At 42.0% G+C, this 17,379-nt stretch overlaps 1 protein-coding gene across 2 annotated transcripts in view; it reads left to right on the top strand.

The window, feature by feature from the left end:
• adam12b (ADAM metallopeptidase domain 12b) overlaps window positions 1-17,379 on the top strand; it is a 74,562-nt gene that overhangs the window by 11,133 nt on the left and 46,050 nt on the right. For both annotated transcript variants that reach the window (XM_071480347.1, XM_071480346.1), the window contains exons 2-3: window positions 2,313-2,434; window positions 4,869-4,942. In XM_071480347.1, the coding sequence (XP_071336448.1) occupies window positions 2,313-2,434; window positions 4,869-4,942 (196 nt within the window). The remainder of the gene's footprint in view (window positions 1-2,312; window positions 2,435-4,868; window positions 4,943-17,379) is intronic.

The following is a 17,379-nucleotide window of genomic DNA, read 5'->3' as shown; positions in this document are numbered from 1 at the left end:
CGCAGCCGATTCTCCCCTGTGTCCAATATGGGGATACAACTGTGGTCGGCTTAGCAATCAAGATACTCTCCAGAAAACATATGGGATTAACCCAGTTTTAGTTTGAATTTCAAAGGTTCCCAAAGAGGAGGAAGCCCATGAGAATGATCATGAATGTCATATTTCTTTGCCGTTTGAAGGCAATGTTTCTTTCTGGGGGAGCAATGACGGATGCTGCATACAAACTTTAATCTTTATCCAAGCTAATGCTGAGGCCTGGTGCACACGAAAACCTTGAAAAGCCCTCATACAGCATGCAGCGCTCTTGCACCCCACAAAGCACACATTAAAAGGGTCAGTACGCTTCAAACGGAGTGTCTGAAACCCCTGAATTTTCTTTTGTGTAATTTTCAGAAACCAGTAATCCAACGAGCACTTCGCGCAGCAAGTGTGCAGATGTGAGAAAGTGGTCGGAATGTGAACTTTGCTCTCAAGCTCTCCTTTTTCACCCTCGCACTACTTTTATCCCTGCGATCAAACAAGTGCGGCGCCATGAATGCCTTCGAGAAAAGACTAGAGTTTAAGATTCATTATGTCTCGCCGCGCTTTCAAGTGTGGCTTTTCATACTTTTGTCCTCAGATGTGGTCGGACATCACGTCCTCTGAGCCGGTTTGTTTTTCGAGCGCGGTCCCCTCCCTGAATTGGCATTGTTCAATTAACACAATCTCATTCGGTATCTGAGAGATCTAAATGAACTGCGAGGGACACCAGTGGAAGTGTTGAAGTCTTTTATTAACAAGACGTCTGCCTGACTTTCCTTTTATAGCTCCTTTTTAATGGCACTCTAGCCGCAGCCTGTGGTCTCAGTCATGCTGCTCCGTCTGTCTAACGTGGTTTTCATGCACCACTAAAACCAACAAACTACTGTCGGCACATGCTCAACTACCCCATTAAATAGAGGTGGTCCCTTTTATGCCCTTGTTAGCTTATTATGCACTGTGGATAAATGGAGAGTCTGGGCCACGCTGAGAGCACAGGGCAACTGCCGTCACAGGCCGTTTGAAGTTGTTAGAAATGCAGTTGTGGCGAATCTTCAAAGAAAAGACGCCCCGGACTTTTAAGAGACACGCGGCACTTGAAAATGACGACATCTCCAGCCGGGAAGAAGAGTAAACAAAACACGTTAGACTGTAGTATCGCTGCTCAGTGTACTACTGAACTCTTGATGTACCCTGCGTGACGTCGCACATTCACATGCAGGCGCAGATGCTTCACGCGCACATCTCGAGGGATTAGGGAACAGGCCGGGACCTTAGGCGCGCAGTAAACAGATGCAGCGTACGCTCTCAGTCGCAGTGAGTGTGAAACCTCAAACAACCTCTCCCCTCAAACACTCCATCTCCACAGCTCCTCTCTGGGTTTATTACATGGGCCTGCTGCAATGAACACATGCTCAGTACGACTGTGGGAGCATCGGGGACAGCCTCGGTTTTTCCGTGGGAGAAGAGCTGAGAGGGAGAGAGACGCAGAGAGCGCGGAGGGAATTGTGACGACTATTTCCACATCCTGCTTAAAGCCACCGATCCGCTTCATTATATTTCATCCTATGCTACACATACATCCTGTTCTGTTTGCCTCCCAAATGAGCAGTCTTTCAAGAGCTAATTAGCAAAATTGGCTTCTAACTTTGTTAATTTCACTTCAGTAAGAGTTTAAAAGAGGGGTGAAATGATATGTCAGAGAGAGAAAGTTAAAAGGAGCAGAGAAAAGCGGCAGACCGCAGTGTCAGCTTCTGACCCACTATACACAGTAAAGGGAAGATAGAGACAAAAATAAGAAGTGGAAAGGACAATTTCATCCTGTCACTTGTTGTTTTTTTTTTTGTTTTTTTTTTGTAACTCCATTTCTGTCTGGTGATATCATAAAGTCTGAGTTCCTTATAAATTGTGTGAGAGCATCTATTATTGATGCTCTGTCTGTGGCTGTGGTCCTGTTGCCGAGGCCCTTTTGGGGACAGCACATCTCCTCACAGGAACAAGAGTGAGCTTTTACTCTTCCTCAGCAGCACAGTGCAGTCTTTAATAGTTCTGTGCCATGTGTCTGAGGCTTCCCTGCCTTTGTTGCAGGGTTTTATTTTCTTCTGTCCGAAACATTATTGGCGTGCTTGAATTATTGAGGACGTTATAGAGCAGATTTGACTCATACTGCTGGCCCCTCTGTCGGCATGCCTGTTGAACAAAAATCTACTGCATAAGTATCTGTGGTGTTTGAAGCGTGATGTTCAATTTCATCATTCGAATCCAACTAATCTGCGCTGATGATCTTTTCACAGGAAGTAGTCCAGACAAGGCTGAGCAGCGAGGGGAAGAAACCAAACCAGAACGCCGTGGGACCACTGTACCGCTGCTGCTCAGGGGCACGGAGCACAGACCTCTCAGCCAGCTCACGGCCGGGGTAAATACTCACAAGGTCACTTAGCAGCACTAGCTTAATTGCTAATAAGCTGGCTCAGACGTCAGCCTAGCTGATGCCAGTGTGCTTACGAGAGCTCAGCCAAGTACAGATGTCTGGCTTTTGGTTTGACATAACCACAGTATACGATTCCCTCCCCTGTTGCCTGCTCCCCCACTTTCTTGATTTTTTTTCTTCCTTAGCTCTGTTTATCCACTCTTTTGTGGTTTCTGTCCTTGCTTGCTCCCTCTCCTTTGTTTTGAGTGTGTCCTGAGCGTTGTTTGTTGAACAAGAGCCTGCCCGGTCGGCGATTCGCAATGTGAGATTTCTCCTTTTCGCCTTTTATCAGTTTGACAAGACACCAGTGCACCTGATGCTGTGTGAAGCAGCCTGACAACACTTTGAAGATCGTGTTATTTCTGTGCTGTACTATAAGATATCTGTTAGTTTAAATGATACATAGATACAGTACATATTTACAGTCTAATCAGCCCTGCCTGGACTCTCGAGACTTGTCTTCTCAGGCAGGGAAAACCAGTCTGTCCCACTAACCACAGCTGGAAAAGAAAATGTTTGAAATTCGGCATCCCCCCCACCACAACTTAAAGAAACTTTTCCAGAGTAAGGAAATGCGTAGGTGTTGAAAACCCCCCGAGGTATCTAACGTTTTTTCCTGGTGCAGGGAAGTCACCATCTGAGAGAGTAGTTTTTTCCAGCCTTATGCTCATTTCTCAATATGTCACGAGGGCATGAGGGAAATTAAACTTTTAGTTTTATGGAGTTAATTATGCACCCCGTTTCACCTCCATCGGATATGTTTACCCATCAGCTACTGCTGACATAAGGCTCTTTTGTTGAGGAGATACAGTGGTTTTACAGTATGCTATCCACAAACCGACCCTTCCCAAATTAAACTGTCCACGAGGGCAGCTGCTGATTGTCTTATCAGAGACTCTATTGACTCAAACCCCCCCTGGATAACAGATTTATATAGCTGCTCCTTGTGCCAATAGAAGGTTATCAAGGGCTCGTGAAGCATTGCAGAGTCATTACTTACAGTCTTTGCTGGATGTGACTGTGATGTGACATCAAGCCTTCACACACACACACAGCCACATGTACACACAAACATAGACACACTGACTCTCAGATAAAGTAGAAGGGCGTCTGGCAAAGAAAAAGTGTTGGCCCGAGGGCACCGGTCAGCAGACATGAGAAATGTCACTGGGAAAAGGACACAGTATGGCTGAAATATCAACCGAAGATACATAAATTCCTCACTGTGCACGCCTGACAATTTCTGTCGGTCTGCTGGCTAGGATTCGCCAGTCCTTTTTAAATTTTCCATGTCTGTCTTTGTCTTTTTCTTGTGGGTTTGTGGTCATAAGAATGGTCGGATGATAACGGGGGCCTGAAGCATTAATACACTCTGATTGTGTCCTGCTGCAAGGGCACCGCTTCACTCTGATCGCTCTGGTGAAAAGTCATCTTAAAGCTATTTCTTTGGGAGTTGGCGCTTTGAGATTTGATTTTGGATTAAATGGCAAAATGACATTCGACAGTGTGAATGGAGTCTCCTGCATCACCTTCATTTCCCAGGTTCTTGCAGCCATAGATCAGTAGCACCAAAATAATCACATTGCATATTCATCACTGAAATACATTTTTTCTGTTGAAGAAAATTCTTACAATATTCAGATTTCTGACAAATATTGAACTCATGTTCTAGGTCAGGTATGAAATGCCGTCTGTGTCCAGTATTGAGATTTATTTTGGCAGGTAAGACTGTCTATTGTCTAAAGTGCAATTCAAAACTGTAATACTTCCTCATGGCTGGTCTGGCAACACCCTTGGTTTCTGTGGTAACAGCAATATTACAGCAAAACGCTCGTGGAGGAGCTACTTTGTCAGAAACATAACACAAGCAACTGGTGAATCTGTTCACAATGCAGGCAAACAAGCACACATTTTAATAAAGAAGTCCGACATCGATCGCCTTTTTCCATCATGTGATTAGCGACTATAAACTCATTTCATGCTGCACACGGCGTGAGTTGTTTTCCACACACCAGCAGGGCACTGTAAATTTGGTCTCCTTGCTCAGGAGATGGAGGAGCGTGGCCTGTTCATCTTTACGGCTCGCTGTGGCTCCTCATTCTTTTTCCCGTTACTTCATTGCAGAAATGAAAAATAAGATGTCATGAAAATCGTATGGTTGAGTTGTGAAACTAGTCCAGTGTACCTACCTGTGTGTGTCATGCACAGACTTTGGGAAGTGTAGGATGTGGAAGTTTTCTTCCTGTTCCTCTAACACTATTGTGCCTTGCCACATCCTGTGCCAAAGTGAGGTGCAGCAACACACAAATGCTGATTCAAAGGCAGGATGGGTGAGATCTGGGCACCACCTCAACACTGCTGTCATCTTTTTGTGTTTCAGAGTTATCCTGCGTCACTCCAGCTGCTGGTACGTGCGGAAGGTGAACAGCTGATCCTATTGCTGGAGAAAAATGAGTGAGTTCCCCTCTTTAAATCTCCTTCCATCCTCATCGTGAGCACCGTGACAGAGGAAACTAGATATTTATAATATTAATCTCACACAGAGCCAATAGATAAACCCACGCTCGCCGCTATGGCTGGCTGGAGTTACATATGCAAGAGGAGGAGAAGTTGTATGGGTCTGGGCTATGATATAGTGTATTCAAGGAGGGGGAAAATGATATGTCCCCTAGTGATTGGACTCTTTTATGGTTCAGTCTCTCTGAAGGACCAAGAGATGAAAGCTGATAAAGAGTAAGGCGGAAGAGAGCTCTGAGGACATGCTTGTTCTCCCCTCCTTTGCATTCTCCCTCCTCATCAATCCACTCCCTTCCACACTGTGGAAAATAACAGTGAACTGTGAAACGAGGGGTGGGTATCATGTGGGGGTCATAAACATGTAGACACACAGACATACTCAGGCGCAAAGTGTTTCATATAGAGAGGAAAGATCGCCGCGAAGCCAGAAGACAGCGGGCGTAAAGGCCAGGTTACATGTCCGGGGAAATTTACAGTCACACAAGAATAATGGCAACGCTGACTCAGGTCTGGTGTTTGCCAGTGTTTCTTACTCAGAGGGAGCGGAGTTGCAATATTTTACCTGCTGCTTTGGGAAACAGATATTGACTCTGCAATTACGGACTTGGTTCACAACTGGTCAGGCCTCAATCACTGGTTACTCTAGAAGACACACAAATCAGACGGACTGCAGAACCCTAGTGGCAGTTTGAAAATGAAAAACAACTGTTGTTGTCAAAATTTGCAAATGAAACTATATCCATTCCCATATCTTTGCATCCAATACATAAAAGACAACAACTCAGGAAAATTGCAAATCTGAAACTACTGTTAGAAAGATTTAAAGAGGCCATTTCAACAAATTACTCACTAAGCACCCCCTGTCTTATTTCCCCTTCGCCCATAACTCAAAGTACCCTTCCAACTCTCACAAACACAATTCAAATTACCTGCCAGACAAATGAAAAATTTCCTGTAGTCCAGAAATTACACACTCCTTAGAAAACCACTGCCCCAGCTGACCCCTCCATTCCCCATCTTCTGTGTAACCTCTAGTGACCTCAGCATCAGCTGTGAGTCATCCATCACCAGCCTGAGGCCTGTTCCCCGTCCGGCCAGATGTGTCCTCTGATATCGCTTCACCAGTTCAGAACAGGTGGTCTCTGACCTCTACTTGTGTCTGTGTCATTGAGGCTGCAGCCATTCTTGTCTGGAGAGGAAGTAAAGATGAGGGGGCATGAAAGGACGAGGAGATGCCTCGAGATTCTTCTGAATAATCTATAGGAATATAATATATATCTGAAAAACACTGAGTTCTGCTCCAGTATGTTTATTTTCCACCATTAATCATCAGCACCTTGCATACATTTACAGTGGTTGCACCAAGCCAGTGTAGCTGAGATGTTCTTGACAGTGAAGAAAATTTGTTCTTTTTAGGGTTTGACACACATTTTATTTTTTTTTTTTTAGAGGTGTGGTACTCAAATTTCTTTTTTTTTTCCAAAGCCACCTTCTGTATTCACTTACTGATGCATGTTGCCAGCGTGGAAATCTTCATTGAATATTCCTCATAGCAGCATTATGTTTTTTCATTCCACTCCATGTTTAATGCCGCGAGGCTGCATGTAAGGAATAAGTTTATGTTTTAATGGAGCTCAGAGGGAATGTTCAAGCTTTACTGATTCTTATATATTACTTCTGATAATGGCCTTGATTGTTAGGTCAGAATATGCCTGCTATGATTTATATAGTTGCTTTTCAGCAGCTGAAAAATCTGAAGTCATTGCTGCAAAAGCATTTTCAGGAGCCAAGAAGTGTCCAAATCCTCAAAGCCCTTTAATTCTAGTCCAAATCATCACATTTCTAAACATAGATTTAAAGATAGCACGCATGAAATTGTGTCCAACACATCTGTAAATTTCCATGTGTTATAATGCTCCAAAATAGCATCTTAATTTTTGATAATTTACCTCAATGTAAGCATGGTTTTGCTTTGAATTCTCCTTGCAGGTGAGGAACAGAGAAGTAAAACAGTGTGGACGTTATTGAACTTTAATGCTGCTTTAGGAGAAATGTGGTGGAAATATTGACGTTTAGAGGTAAAAAAAAAAATTTGCTGAATCAAGGGAAAAAAAAACAAACAACCATTAAGTTGGGCTTGTGAGAGTGAATAGATCTGAACTCTAGAGCTTAGTAAGTGGTGCATTTTTGTGCTGAGTTATAGCAGGTTTTCTATGAAGGCTCATCCTTTTTTCGCTTGAATGTGCTGAGCCTTTGCAGTTTGCTCATTTGGCGCTGCTGCAGGACACACCTGTTCCCAGGCCAGTGTGAAATGATCTTGGTCATCACCAATATAAACACGTGACCATATCCAATTAATAAACTGCTGTTTGTTACTGTAGCTGCTTGGCCCTGTCCCAGGGAAACGTAGCTACAGCAAGACCAGCACAGATCTACTGAGGAGAGAAATCAGTGGGGATCCACTGTTGTGTGTGTGTGTGTGTGTGTGTGTGTGTGTGTGTGTGAGGGGAGTGCATACACAAAAAGTGAATGCAAATCCAATAATGTGTGCATGTGTTTACACCTTATACATTTTGCATTCATTGCAAAAACATTGCTTCTGTATTCCACTAACTTTCTGCCACTTTTAAAAGGTATCGCCACAAGTACCATCATCATCATGTCAGCGTTTTACTTTGTACCCGAGCAGCTCAGAGAGAAGTGACTTAGATCGGCCTCTCTTATATTCCATCGCATATTAATGACATTTTTCCACATTCCATTTTTTTCAAAATGGGCATCTTAACGTGGTTGAAATGGAGAAAATGTTTTTCCATTACTCTGTCATGTTTTCTTTTTCCATAAGAGCAATGGTAATGGCTGTGTTATATGCAATATTTAAGGCTTGACGGGTTGTACAGTGCAAACAGAGCCGGACTGACATGCAGACTTGTGCCAGCAGCAGCAGCTTTGATGTGTAGCATTGATCAATGGCACAGTTGGCCTGCTTCAAATGATTAATGGTGGTCGTATGGGACATACGCATTAGTCTTGATTAAAGACTTCAATAGCACTGTCTGGGGGACCAAGGTGCTTGTGTGTGTGCGTGTGTGTGTGAGTGAGAGAGAGAGAAAGGGAAAGAAAGAAGTGGCAAAGATGTGCAGCTGGGCCCACTTAGAGAGGTTTTCAACGTTTAGTATAGAATTTCTGGTTTCTTAGTCATAGCATTGTCTGAAGTTGTTTGATGCTATTGGTAACGTAATCTCTCTTTTTTTCATTTAATGAGACGCTTTAGTTTTATATGAACAGCAGCCACAAGCAACAAATGTGCAGTCATGGTAAATACTTTAGTTAAACACCTGGAGGAGAGTCATGAAGTCCGAAAACTGAATCAGGAACTATCTGATCAAAAAAAAAAAAAAAAAACAAGATTACAAATCTGACCTGACATTTGATGCCAGTTTTAGGAGCTTGAAAGTTTTCAGTACTGATCACTGTGGATACATTTTTATCTGTACCGAAAATGTGCTGAGGATTCATTTTTCTTTGGAGCCATTTGGAGCCAATTCTATAGAGAATAGAATGACATTAAAATGCTGCATAAACACAAGCAGCTGAACTGTTTGCAAGGCATACGATAAAATGAAGACATGAACAGAATCACTTCATGTTTCTTTACACTCCAATAGCCTCATTTTGACATTTATATACAGCTAATTGATCAGCTAGTTGATTATAGTTTTCTTTAAGGCATAAAAGATGTATTGTCAGTGTAAGTCACTTCGGTCCTATTCAAGTATGCTGTTTTGATTAAAATACCTTTTTTTTTTTTCAGCTTTTCTCCTTGAAACACAATGAGCTGGATGTGTGCATACTCTAACTAGCTCTCTGCACAAGACCATGTGTTTCCCAGTGAGAACATTTCCTTTCATTCTTCTGTGACAGGAAAGAAAAGAGGAAAGAGCCCCTTTGAAACACATGGCCACATCTAAACAACATCATTATGTTTTTGACAAGAGAAATCCCCATAGCAACATCCTCAGTGTGTTTTCTATGGGACAGAAGATGCACCCCATTTCAATAACACAGCTGACAATGCCAAGATGTCTCTCAATGCGAGGTACCATAGAGGAGGTTTATTATTACCCAGTCCGTTCAATGAGGCGAGCCTCATGCCAGACAAAGACAGATCCCAGGTTTCCTTTGCACTTTAATTGGATCTGTCAAGAGTATGAGATAAGTTGAACTGTATGTGGGTCTATCTTTCAGCAGAGCTGTTTATGTGGAAAAGAATCGGCTGCCAGCGTGTTTGGCTGTCAGCTCAGATGCCTAATCAGGCTTGTTAAAAGGAACTCTTATGTGTAACTTGTCAGTAATGATGGCTTTCCATGCAGTCTGAATAAAACCATGCTGACCTAATGACCTGCACAAGGTCAGGAAATAGATGGATGCTGAGCAGCAGCAAACTTCACAACCGAACACTTTGGCAGTCGTCTTCTTCTGCTGCTGCTGCTGCTGCTGCTGCTTCTGCAGCAGCTCACACCAACTCTACACCTCCATCACTGCCCCTTTCTCTCTTCCCCTATGTCTGTGATCGAGTTGTTGTAATGCTCCTCTCTTGTCACATGTCTCTCTGCTTCTTGTCTATATCCAGGTCCTCCTGTATTCCCTTTCCACCTCCTCTTATCCTTTCCTCCCACACTGTCCACATGTTCTGCCTGTCGCATCATTGCAAGGTTAAACTCCAGCCACAAGCAAGGTGGGGTTAATTTCTGTTTTGCTGCGCTTTGCTTCATTTTGTTTGGTAATTATTATCTGATTTCCTGTTATGATACAGTGTAACTGATAAAAAACACATGTGCAGTGTACTTATATTAATGTTACTAAGGCTGTGTTCAGACAGACAACAGCACTTTGAAAAAGATGAAGTCAAGAAATAGTCTAGTACATAACCCCCTGTCAATTGTAGAATTGCATGTATTAAACAATCAGGATATAGTGCATTAAATTACTTAGCTCTGGTAGTTAGATTTTGTTACCTCTGGACAGTACCAGGCTAGCTTTTGTCCCCAGGCGAGCACACAGGCTAGCTTTTGTGTGCTAAGCTATCACATAAACTGCATTTAGACAGTTGTCTCCAGCAGTATCCATTTCACTGCCAGCATAAAAACAAACAAACAAACAAATAAATGCAAGGCCATCCATCAACAAAAGTTGAACCTGGCTCGCCGTTCGCTTCAACGCAACGCAACATCATCGGGCAAGACACTGCATAAATACAATACATTTGTGGTAGACTCATCTGTAACATGAACAGCACGTTTCCACTGTTTACTTGGCGATTGCTGCAGTGGAAGATAAAGTGCTGCTCTGATAACTGTCCAAACTTTTCCTCATATTATCGTAAACCATTGTGCAGTGTTTTCATGTCTGATAATCCTTCAAACTCATGAATCTATCACTGAAATCATCCTCCCTGGATCATATTGGGTAGCCTCAGTGGTAGCTGAAATAAAACTCCTCACCATCATAATCCAAGAGTTTCACAGTGGTTAACTGCAGTGGCTGTAAGTCCTTTACCTGCTGCTAGCTTTTCGCCAATTCAGTTTGAGAGACAAAATACTTTGGCAGTCAGATCTGCTCTCCCTTCATACTGTGTGCATGTGCAGTGGCAGCTATCCCAAAACACACATTTTGTCTGTTTGAGTATTGATCTGACTCTAAATTTCACCTCCTTATTTCCCTGATGACATTGTAGTTGTAGTTTTGTTAAGCGTAGAGCACATAGTAATCACATTTAGCCTCCTGCCATCTTTAATTAGTTGGCTAAAGAGTTTGTGGATAATGCAGAGCGCCCTTGGGGAAAGTTGGCCTGATCTTGAAGGACAATAAGAAAAAAAGGGAAAGAGAGAGAGTAGTCTTAGGTGTTGCTTGGGGAAAAGATTAGAGTGGTAGTTTTTTGACCGTTGGGATCAGAGCCAAGCATCGAAGCCAAGCTAGCCCTAGGTCTCTTTCATGGTCTTTGTTTTTTCCTCTTTAGTTCTCTCCCTATCTTGGGTTCACATTCCCTCTTTGCCTCCCTCGTTCCCTAAAAGGGTGATTGATTTTCCAGATTTAGAGCTCTCTGGGGAAGATTAGTGTTAAAACAGCATTTTTGACCAAACGATATCTTAGGTTTAAAGCAAATCACATGCCTCTGACCAGTAACAAAATGTTGATGATGAGGTTATTCGCATATTTATGTGATTATATAACTGGAACCTCCTTGTTTATTTGAATATGTTTAGTACAATACAACTACCTAAAACTGAAGTTTTGCATCAAATAAAGTATTGAAATTTGCCCAAATTAGATGTTTTCCAGTTATTGCTGTAGTTTTGCTTTCAATGAAATGGTTAAAGCATTAATGTACTAATGCAGTGTGTCAGCATATGGCATCATCTGTTGTGTTCATTGCTACAAACCTATTTTTAGGGGCCTGCAGCAGCAGAGAGGATGGTGAGGGTGTTGTCACAGCACTTAGCCAATATGGTCAGGATGTGTTTTGTGTTTCTGTGCGTCTCTCTGTCTGTGCATATGTTCATTTCTCATTCATGCAAGGGAACAGAGCAGAACATCTCCCATTTTCAACTGCTTTTAACCTGACATATACTGTACACAGAGTGAGTCAGCTGTCATCGGTGCTCGCTAGCAGGACAATTAGGATGCTGTGAGCATAAGCGATTTTCTGTTTTGTTTCTGAGCACTTTACAGAGGGTACAGTGTGAGAAAACAGAGGGTGATGCATTTGCAGCCTTGTTCATAAACGCCTTACAAAGGCTGCAGTTCTTTTTTATGCATCAGCTCTGGCGACGGCTGAGGCCAGCGGCAGGATGTTCATCCGTCCGTTCGCGTGTTATCTCAGGAACGGCTTGAGGGGATTTCTTTAAATCTGGCACAAATTTGGTGATCACAGGTCAAAGGTCAAAGTCACTGTGACCTCACAAAACACATTTTTGGCCATAAGAATTGTAATTATGACCAAATGTCGCACAATTGTTTAATAGGATAAAATGATTATGTCTGGATAATGGTCAACTTCACTGTGACATCATATTGTACTGCAAAAACACTTTCCTAGCCAAAATACACTTACTACCTTTTATTAAATTCCTTCAAAGTCTTCACTACATATATTACAGTCTGGACAGACATGAATTTAAACTGCAGCTTGACTATTTGGCTGAAGGATGTAACCGAAAGGCGGTAACTCTAGTTGATTATAAATTAGAATCTGATGTGCTCAGTATGGTGTCAGGGGAAAGAACTATTACCTAGATGTAGGTGAGTAGGAAATGTATTATCTGCGTTGGAGTTTTTGATATGGTTTAATGGGCCTACAGATGTTGATGATGCATAATATCCGTATTTATCCTGGGCATCATTTATCTGCATCAGCAGGAACCATATCCCAGAGAGTGCGGTACATGAGTGATTATATTACCTCGCTTTACATAGACAGATTTCTCAACATAATGAAATGCATGCGTGAACTGTGCATTATAATGTACTTTCATGCATTTGTCTATGACAGAATACAACCATTAGTGTACAATTTGTCACCAAATTACTAGGCCGGGGAATCAGCCTGCACTGTAGAATAATCAAGTTTCGCACACAACCTTCTAAAACCCTTTGCCATAAAAGCTCAATATAAAAGCTTTAATGAGAAATCCTTTTCAAAGTAGAAATTGCTGTGATTCACATCCACCTCTGTATCTCAGCGTGGTAGAGAGAATGGGTCATTTGCAGGGGACCCGTGAGAAATAACGATTCTGCCTGAGACAGCACAGCTCAGTAGCTGTTGCGTTCTCTCACTTTAGTTCATCTGATATAGTTGATGCCAGCAATATCGCTCTCCATGCCATCAACCCATACAGGTGATATAAGACACAGATTACAGGGATTATTGAAATTGCCGCTGATGCTCCTGAACTAAAGCAGCGTTTTAGATTGTTATCATGTATTTTCCAGATCCATTTAGATGACTGCCTCCATCTCCGAAATCACTTATTCATTTCAACTAAACCAAATTAGCACATTTCACCGTGCATGTATAACATACTGTAGCACAGCAGCCTTTCAGAGCTCTGCCTGGTCACATAACACAACAGAAGGCTTGCGCCATAGTTCAAAAGGTCAGGAGTGTTTACATACATCACGCACACACATCAGGTAGCTCTGTACACACATGCAACAAGAGGAAGTGTGTCTTCACAATAAATCCAGATGTGCCTTGGAAAACAGGGTAGAGAGGAAGTGCATCACATGACATCACTGATGGAGGGGAAGTTTTTGCTGTACTGTGTCCATGTTGAACTTGACAACACGGGGACAGCAGCACAATTAATCTATGGGCTGTGTGTATAAACACACAAGCCAGAGGGAATTTATTTTTTCTATGGGGGAAAAAAAAAAACATACAGTAACATAATGTTGCTGATTTGTTTTAGAAACAAATGCAGAGAAGCAGATGAATGTATACTGAAAGTGATAAGTATGTTCTTTTAGAACAGACACTGGAAATGGTACTGAGCTTTGCGGGTACAGGCGGGGGTGCAGGTTTTCAAAATTGGACACGTGCAGGATTCTGCTCTGATTAACTCAAAAGCACTTAGTTGTTTTACCACCCGTAGCCTGTCCAATAATAGAAATCTCCTGCTCAGTACCCAGAAGCCACAATGACTCACATTGCACTGCATCAGCATCAGTGACAGATTGCTCACCCTGATCCTTATGTTAAAATGATACATCAGTGCCAAGTGAAAGTTTCCATCTCTAGCATGTTTGCAAGGTAATGGGGTGGAGAATGACAGATTGTGTGCTATTATCTTATTGAAGAATCAGCGCAGCATTCATGAATGTGTAGAGAGTGGGTTTAATGACGTGAGACGTTTTTTAAGAGGAGGGGAAGTACGCTTCATGGGGCCTGGGACTGGAGAGCTGAGGGTCTGGGCTGTGTGCAATCAGTGGAGCGATGACGTGCAGCACAAGTGCTTGGAAGTTTGAAGTTGTCTATCTGTCGACTTATAAGATTTCAGAAAGGAACATGGATGGATGGATGGATGGATGGATGGATGGATGGCATGGATGGCATGGATGGGTGTGAATGTGGGAGAGCAGGAGATGATTCATATAGATATGCACCGGTTATTTCATGTTTTTTGCAAGAAGAAAGCAGTGAGGAACACAAAAAATAAAACGACAGGGAAGAAAAACGAAAGACAAAAACGTCTTTTAATATTTTTTTATGCTCAGTTCTTAATTGCATATTTCCCCTCAAGACAAAAAAGTATGGCTGAACAATGAGGCTGCCCAGGGGAGCCACCATAGATTAATTGGACAGATAGGAACCCTCTGACATTAACATTTATGCATTTGTTTACTCTTTTTCAATGAATAATAATAGACCACCTCCCTTGAAGATCCCTAGTCACTCATTAGTTCCGGTGTGTAGCTTTTATGGATGGGAATATTGAAGCAACAAAAGCAAAAAACAGTTCATCTCAGTACTGGGCAGGCATACAAAAACTTTTTCCAGAGGTTGTTTAAAATACTTCTTTCTCACAAACTTTTAATGAGGACTCTTGTTATCTATAGAACACGATTTTTTAAAACATGTTCAATGAAAACACTGAGGTTACAGATACGTTTTCTCTTATCACTCCACTATTTGAGGCATAACGCCAACATAAAACTATGGTAGGTGTGTATTTCAGAAAAATGTCATTATTTCTTTTAGGAAAGATTTATTTCATTCAGAGCATTCTAAAACAGTAATACTTCCTTACCATCACTTCTTGTAGATGATGTGAATGAACCACATTAACCGTAGTAGATCTTTTAAATTGTTTTGATGCAGAGAAGAAGCCAAAAGGAGGCTGGTTCCTCAGTCATTTCTGATTGAAGATCATAAGCATTTTATAACAGCTTACCATATAAAGAGTTTATGGTTCACTGCTTGTTAGTGGTGGGATGTTGCCTCCAGGCATTTTTGAGTTTGTACCATCATCATCCGGTGCCCTCCTTTGTCAGGGTAATAAAGAAATCATACTCTCTTTTAGCCACATATTTCACAATGGTCTAATGTTTAGCTGTGAAAGCTTGGAGCAGTAATTACAACAAACAGCCTCAGCGGTGCAGTATGTGAAGAGGATACAAATGCCAGCAGCTAATATTGCACAAGATGGACTGGCCAAAGTCTGCATTACAGCAGCTGACTGTACCCACAGAGAAGTTAGATGATCGGCCTGGATTCATGTTCACAGTTCACTCTGACTGTACTGCATATGAGCGCATTTTTCCCTCCCACTGATTTGACAAATTATTCCCTTTAAAGGGTGCAGGGGGAATATGACATCATGCTCTTTGTGTAGTTATGAGGAAAAATATGTTTAGTGTGGGAATCGTTTTATGGTGTTAAATATTCCGGACGTTTAGGCCAGCAGCTATGAAGCAGTTCATTCTTTAACAGCTCTGCTGTACCTCACTGCCGTTAGTTGGGGTGGTTGTCGTTTAGTTCTCAACTGAGGGAAATAAAAACAGCACAAATTGCAATGTTTCACACCGAAACAGACGTTTGCTTTCATTAGAATCATAAAAAAGGTTTGGGGCTTGACACCACAGCATTTTTAATCTTTGTTTTGCACCTGCAGCTTTGCATTTTTATCCAAATTCCATTGTTAATTCTGAAGACTTTTTAAGACTTTATGCTAGTAAAAGGCAGTGCCAATAAAAAGCAAGGGATGGTAAAAAGAAGAAATATCTGTAAGCATAAAAGACAGGGTTACTATGGCTGTGCTATAAAAGAAAATAAAAAGCTTTGGAGATGTAAGAAGATACAACAGAGGAAGAAAGTATATCCAGAGGATAAAAACTGACTGCAAGTTCTTGACACTCTCACATGTCAAAAAAATCTCTGACTATCAATGCAGAATCCAATGCTATGGATACCTCCATTTATCTGAAGGCACTTATCTTACACACTAATACAGTCACCTTTCACTCAAGTGCTGAATAGTGATCAGGAAAGTGGTACAGTCCAATATGGATCACCTGCAGTACATCAGCATTATCAGAATGTCTCTTTCTAAATATGTGCTTCCTATCACCAGTCTCCCTTCCCCAAGGACAAAAATCATGACCTCACTGTCACTTACTATCATTGCCTCTTATTACTTTAGGACACCACCAGTATATTATCTTCCATGAGGCCAACACTCTTATATTGCTAACAAACCAAGCAGGCATGAAAGAAGTCAGATGGTCAGGGATGGAGTTTAAACAGGAAGATGTCATTTGAATACAGTGTATTATCAGGCATGTGTGTTATAAATGCCTGTGGGTGAGAGAGAAAGAGACAGCCTCTCCTAACTGTACCACTATCCGGTGACTCATCATTCACCTCTGCTTTCTAGTGTTGGGAGCCTTGTTTCTCCCTCTGCAGTTTGTTTTACTGATGTGATGACTTCATTCGCCTTGGGCACCGCATCGCACAGAGAGCCATGAAGCCTGAGGTGAGGGACTCAGACAGAGACTGTTTGAATGAGTGTACTCTCCTGGTGAATGCATTGCAAAAGGCTTTCATTTGGATCTGAAGTGAACGTCAACAATAAAGTGAGCGCAAGCCATAACACTCGTCACCGTAGCTATTATCTTGTGGGTTTTGGATGCTCATAGACTGAGTCATTCGTAAATTAGTATCCACAGGGCCTTTGTGTGTCTTTAATCTCTAAAAACAACTTGGTAGAAATGATTTTTTATCGTCTTAGGATTCGGTTTTCCGTCTTTCTTTTGCCTACGATCTGAACATTATTTTAGGAAACTGGCGTCATTTGGACTCTTGTGAACTCACTGCAGAATGATTTAAAAGTGAACAAGCTGCTTGCTCTGTAGCAAAGTGAGACCTTGACTCATTAAGGAGCAATCTTTGCTTTGGTCAGTCGATATTTTAAATAGGCTTGGCCCATCTGCCTGCTTGTTTGATATTGGTCTGTTGCCTGCTGGAGGGCTTATATTGGAAAATGTTGTTCTGCTGTCTGATTAATGTGACTTTTTAGCCATGCTAACAGCAGGACTCAGACACTTTAGTTGGTCAGTCCACCAATGTAGTCCAGACCAAGGAGTCTGAAGTACATTGTGGTTTGCCATGAAACACTCATGGGCCCTAGAGGATATATCATAATAAATTTGGTGACCCCCGCGACATCTTATCTAGTGCTGGTACCTGACTTTTAATATTTTCAATTTCCCAGTGAAACATCTCCACTTTTTTTTTTTTTTTTTGGATAAACATTCATTGTCCCCAGAGGGTGAATCCATCTGACTTTGGTGATCCTCTGACTTTTCCGTCAGCA

Source organism: Trachinotus anak, unplaced genomic scaffold (genome assembly GCF_046630095.1).
Source record: "Trachinotus anak isolate AG129_WGS33_773 ecotype Australia unplaced genomic scaffold, CSIRO_AGI_Tana_v1 ptg000007l, whole genome shotgun sequence".
In the NCBI taxonomy this organism is placed as follows: Eukaryota; Metazoa; Chordata; class Actinopteri; order Carangiformes; family Carangidae; genus Trachinotus; species Trachinotus anak.
The sequence above is the reverse complement of the archived record's forward strand: the minus strand, read 5'-3'. Positions and strand labels throughout refer to the sequence as shown.